This window comes from Gymnoscopelus microlampas, assembly GCF_963454915.1.
Source record: "Gymnoscopelus microlampas genome assembly, chromosome: 5".
Lineage (NCBI taxonomy): Eukaryota > Metazoa > Chordata > Actinopteri > Myctophiformes > Myctophidae > Gymnoscopelus > Gymnoscopelus microlampas.
The window spans coordinates 29,402,420-29,407,893 of NC_139942.1; the positions used below are offsets into that span (position 1 = coordinate 29,402,420).

Genomic DNA, 5,474 nt, shown 5'->3' on the forward strand with positions numbered 1-5,474 from the left:
CACACACACACACACACACACACACACACACACACACACACACACACACACACACACACACACACACACACACACACACACACAGTGCGTTTGAAAGAAGGACCTTTCTCTCAGGCAAACAAAGTCCCCCCCCCCTCCCCTGGCCTTTCACTGTGTCCCCATATGAAAGGAGTGAACACATGCGTACTTACACCGACTCCAGACCAGTTGGGGTCCTGGTTTGCATGTTCAGGTACCGGGCGGTTGTTCATTTGTCGCGCGACGTGTCAGTGTATGGCGCGGGCCCCCGGGGGCCACCGCTGGGCCTTTATTTGTCAACCAGTTCTCCCCAATAAAAACGTTATAGTGGCTGTCACAAGTGGCCCGTCGACCACTTTACTGGTGCATCCATTTATGGCACTATAGTGCGGCCCACTTATGCGCCAAATAAATGACTTGCAAATATGGGTTCTTCTCTTGTGCTTCTCTTATTTGGACTGTGGAGCCCTGGACCGCAGTCAGTGGAACAAGTATAGCCTATACTCAGATTGTTTACTTAAAGTATAAAGTAGCAAAAACACAATGAAATAGCCTATACTCTGTCTGTTTACACAAGTAAGTCCTATTAGAAATTTTACTTGAATAACGGTATTGGCATCAAAACAAGTTAAAGTAGTAGGCTTCATTATTTTCAATTAGATTCAATCTTTCAAAATGAGTAGATCTACAAACTCGCATTGCATGGCCATGCCTTGTAAGCTTGTAGATTTACTATTTTTGAATAGCAGTATAAAATAGGGCTTAATTCGTTTTGCAAAGTGACAGTAACTAAAGTTGTCAAATCATTGATTAGGGGAGGAAAAGGTACAACAGTTGCCTCAGAGATGTATTGGAGTAAGTATAAAGTAGGATAGAACATTTACATACTCAAAGTAAAAGTATCCTACCTCAAATGTTTACTTAAGTAGTAGCCTACTTGCATGTCACGAAAGATTTGTTTTGAAGACAAACCACATGCACTAAAATCCTACGTGTTGATGTATTGCTGTGCAGGTGTTACAAACAAAAATTCAATATTTTGCATGATGTGTTTGTAAGATGATAATATACGCTTATTGACGCACTCGTACTTATATATTTTTCGTTCTGTATGTATCCCATTCAGACAATATTTCTCTGAATAAGGACAATAGACACACACCTTTTCAATTGACGCTATATATTCATTTCGGTTTGGGTGATAGTCCTGTCATTTCGGTTATTTATTTCTGCCATATGACACAATATTTTCCCTATAAAACGTGTCTTTTTCTCGTCTTGAGCTTGCAGCATACAGATTGAGTCGAGGAAAACACTATCAAATTAATAATTGCAAAATTATGTTTATTTCTCGATCTCTTGTGTAAATATTAAGTCACACATGATGAATGATGACTATGTAAATAATTATTTATCTAACCAGACCTGAATCTTTTTGAGTGTTTTTATTGGGGGGGGGGGGGGGGGTCTCATTTCTCCGCATTGCCAATCTCAGTAACCTGCTTGCAGACCAGAGCTCTATTGACAGAAACAGGTACTTGTCATAAAGGACCGGCGTAGGGAGGTGACAAGCTGCAGTGACCCATAGAATTGCAGCGCTGTAAGCGTTTTTTTGGTCTAGTGGTTTTATACCTTGTGTGCAGCACAACAGGGTTTTCATGATATGCTTTTTTTTCACAGTACATAGTCTAGGAATAACAGTCTTCAGCATTGTGCCCATGCAGCATATAGGCCTATTATTATTGCACTTGCGTTTATTAACGCTGACCAGATTGTCAGCACCAATAACCTAACCGTAAATATCTCATTAATTTTGCAACAACACAATACTGACACATTAAATGACATAAACATGAATAGTAAAGTAGGCACTATAAACGTAATAAGCTCTAAAATGTTAAATTGGTATTAAAACGACTGAGAGTGAGAGAGCTGTGGTGGATAGGGGGCGTGGCCCTCCGAGGATTATCTCGAGGTGCGCCTCGCGGACTGAGCTGTGATTGGTTGGCGCTCTCGGCGAACGGCACGCGACTATGGATGTCGCTATAAAGAAGCCTCGCGTGCCGGTCAGTCAAGTTAAAAACTAAAGTGTTGACCGTCCAAAAGACACAACAGAGAAACAACACGGCTGGTCACTCTTATTGTTCCTATTGGGAGGATCAAAAAAGGGAGACGTGGGGACAAAGATGGACACTGTCTTGGACCCTTTCTCTGGCCTGGACTCTTTCTCCTCCCCTCCTTACTTCGATGACGACGACTTTTTCACCGACCAGTCCTCTAGAGGCGACGGTCCCATGGACACGGACGACTTTCTGGACGAGGACGTGGAGTTCCTGGCCAGCCACCTCCAAGACTATTACAAGGACGACAGTTGTGGGAGAACGGCGCCTGATCACGACGGAGACTACGACCTGGGCAACTTCTCCTTCTCCTCCTCCTCCTCCACCTTCTCCTACGGCTGCGCCGACGGCAGCACGCCGGACGAGGAGCTGTCGCCTCGGGCCGGCGGCCACCACCACCACCCCCACCATCACCATCACCTCCACCTCCTGAAGCGCAGGAGGCGCATGAGATCCGAGACGGAGATGCAACACCTGAGACAAGCGGCCAACGTCCGCGAGAGGCGGAGGATGCAGTCCATCAACGACGCGTTCGAGGGGCTCCGCTCGCACATCCCCACGCTGCCCTACGAGAAGCGGCTGTCCAAGGTGGACACGCTGCGTCTGGCCATCGGATACATCAACTTCCTGGCGGAGCTGGTGCAGTCAGACATGCCCATCAGGAGCAGCAGCAGCGAGGCGCACGCGCAGCCCAAGAAGGTCATCATCTGCCACAGGGGGACGAGTAAGTTCACCTTCCTTAATGATGATGATGATGATGCACCCTGAATATAGCTACTAAAACCTCTTACTTTGATCATTATATGACATCATTTGGTCCAGCAGAAAGACCTAATGATGATGATCATTTGTCATATTATTTTACTTAATTGACCAATTGTCTTTTTTTTCTCTCTCTCTTTCCAGGATCCCCGTCTCCCAGTGACCCCGACTACGGCCTGCCTCCCCTGGCTGGACACTCTCTGTCGTGGACGGACGAGAAACAGCTGAGGGACCAGAACATTATCCGGACAGCGAAGGTCTGGACCCCTGAAGACCCCCGCAAAGTCCACATAAAGTCCTCCCTCACCAACATCGAGAATGAGCCCCCCTTCGGCTTGGTGGCCTGAAATAAAATGGAAACCCCAAACTGACTTTAAAATACTTTTAAATTGCAGCACTTCAGCTTGAAACGGGATGTTTTATTTTATTTTCATTACAATGCACATTTTATAAATGTGACGAAATACTTGATGTGGATATTGCATTTGAAAGCACATTGTAAAAATGCATAAGTTGTTGATATTTTGATAATGATTTGTATGTTGATTTAACGTTTTTTGTACATATTTATGACATCTATCTTTATTTTTGTATTTCTGGCAACTGGCAATCATGTAGAAAATGTGTATTTAAATAAATGTGTGTCTGTCATGCAATTTTGTAATATTATGTTTTAATTTAATAGCAATTGATATGAGGAAAAAAATAACTATTTTTATATTGTACAATGATTTAATTTATATGCAATTTTCAAATAAAATCTTTTGATAATTTAAAACAGATTCATGCTTTTTTCCATTTACTCGAGCTCTATAAACCAATTAACAACACAGATACCAAATTCTGTAATAAGCATTATTATTCACAGAATAATGACAAGATCCCGTTAATACACTTCATGTAGGCTATTTTGGCAATTAAAGGTGGGGTTGTCAGACAAGAAGGTACAATATGATATGCAGACTGTGTTCAACTGATAAATTGCAAACATAAATAAATGGAAAGGATATATTGGTAATTTAGTACATAGATATAACAGCCATCCTTGTCTATTATGTGATTATATACAGCTCTGATTTCTGGGGTCTGATCAGAAGGCCAGATTAACAATGAAGGAGTTCAAGGATGAATGACGGACAGACGGTAGCGTACTGCGCAAGGTCTGTCCATAATCACTCTTAATAGCCGACCAATAAATATCATTGCATAAAATATGCAAATGGTATGCTAATCAAAACAAACATGTATAGCCAAAAAAATCAGCTGGAAGTGTCTGCATGGCCCCCAGAACGTGCATTATGGCGAAAAGCATTGTCTTGTCGCTGGGGGTCTGGACGCACAGGCTGCAGGCTATGAGGCTGTTGAATGCCCCGCTCTGTGCGACCAGGTGCGACAAGGCCACATTTTCCCGTGGTATAGCGGCATCCCTCCAACAACATGTGTCCCCTTGGTCCCACGTCCTACGTCAGTCAGCCCCTAGAGATGACAATAATGCACAGCCACATATATTATGCCACCGTATGCCCCTCAACCCGCAAAGTCACTCACTGACTCGCCATACAAACGGCTTGTTCTGCGCTTTGCTTGGCACTTCTGGATTTGTTGCATTTTATGGACTTTAAAATATTTATTAAGGTATATATGAGGTATAGTATAAGAGGTAGGACTATATTTATCAGATCCAGTTGATATTTCGGTTAATTTGTCTTTAATCTTTTATGCATTGACCATTAAGGCGTATTATAGGTTAATTTAGCTTTTGCCTTTTAATTACAGTAATATGAATTTGTCACCGATTCTGTTGCAATGCATTATACACCTATATAAAATTAATTGTGGGTCGTATTTTGTAGCCTGTTTTTTTAAACCTAAAGTATATGCCGTAAAATATGTTAGGCTACATTATTTTTGGAAAGTTGTTTAGGAAATAGCCTACATCATTTGTAGATTATCATTATATCTAAGATTGTTTTCCCCCTTCTGGGGAGTCGAGACCTGTGACTCCTGCACAGTGCATCGGCGCTGTAAGCCTGCAGACACAGAGCATGTAATCTTATTACAGCCATTAGAAAGTCAAATGTTGTCCGGTCAATGCGCAGCAACTTCATCTATTTCGCAGGGAGGGGCGGGCAACAATTCAACGTTTACAATTTCACTCTGAAAAAGAAGGGACTTAGTCACTTAAAACAGTAGTATCATTGTATGGCGCACCTAAAATGCTATTGTGAGCTTGCTGGGTTTTGTATGCGACGCGCATTTACAAAGAGAGAGTGAGAGAGAGAAAACTTTCTAAGCATCCTTTGGTCCGGTACCAGCCAAGCGGAAGGGACAGCCGTATTGGGGAGATTGAAATACTCGGGCTATCTTGTCAGTCTCGGCCGCGATTTTGGCAAGGCTTTAAAGGGGACAACCATTTTACTGTCTGACAGGTTTTATTTCCTTTTCTTTTAAGCCGGGGCTGAACATTAGAGGACCATGCCAAGCGGCGATTTGGTGCAGAATGGGGTCGATGTGTGCTGAAAAGGGGCGTCAATTCACCACATAGTCAGTAGTGTTTGGCTGGAAAGAGTCTTT

General features: G+C 42.9%; 1 protein-coding gene across 1 annotated transcript; it reads left to right on the forward strand.

The window, feature by feature from the left end:
• Positions 1-2,204: 2,204 nt before the first annotated feature.
• Positions 2,205-3,247, forward strand: ptf1a (pancreas associated transcription factor 1a; the record flags this gene model as incomplete). Its single annotated transcript, XM_084057658.1, has 2 exons — positions 2,205-2,862; positions 3,045-3,247. The coding sequence occupies 2 exons, from the start codon at positions 2,205-2,207 to the stop codon at positions 3,245-3,247; spliced, it is 861 nt and encodes a 286-aa protein (XP_083913784.1).
• Between the last annotated feature and the right edge of the window lie 2,227 nt (positions 3,248-5,474).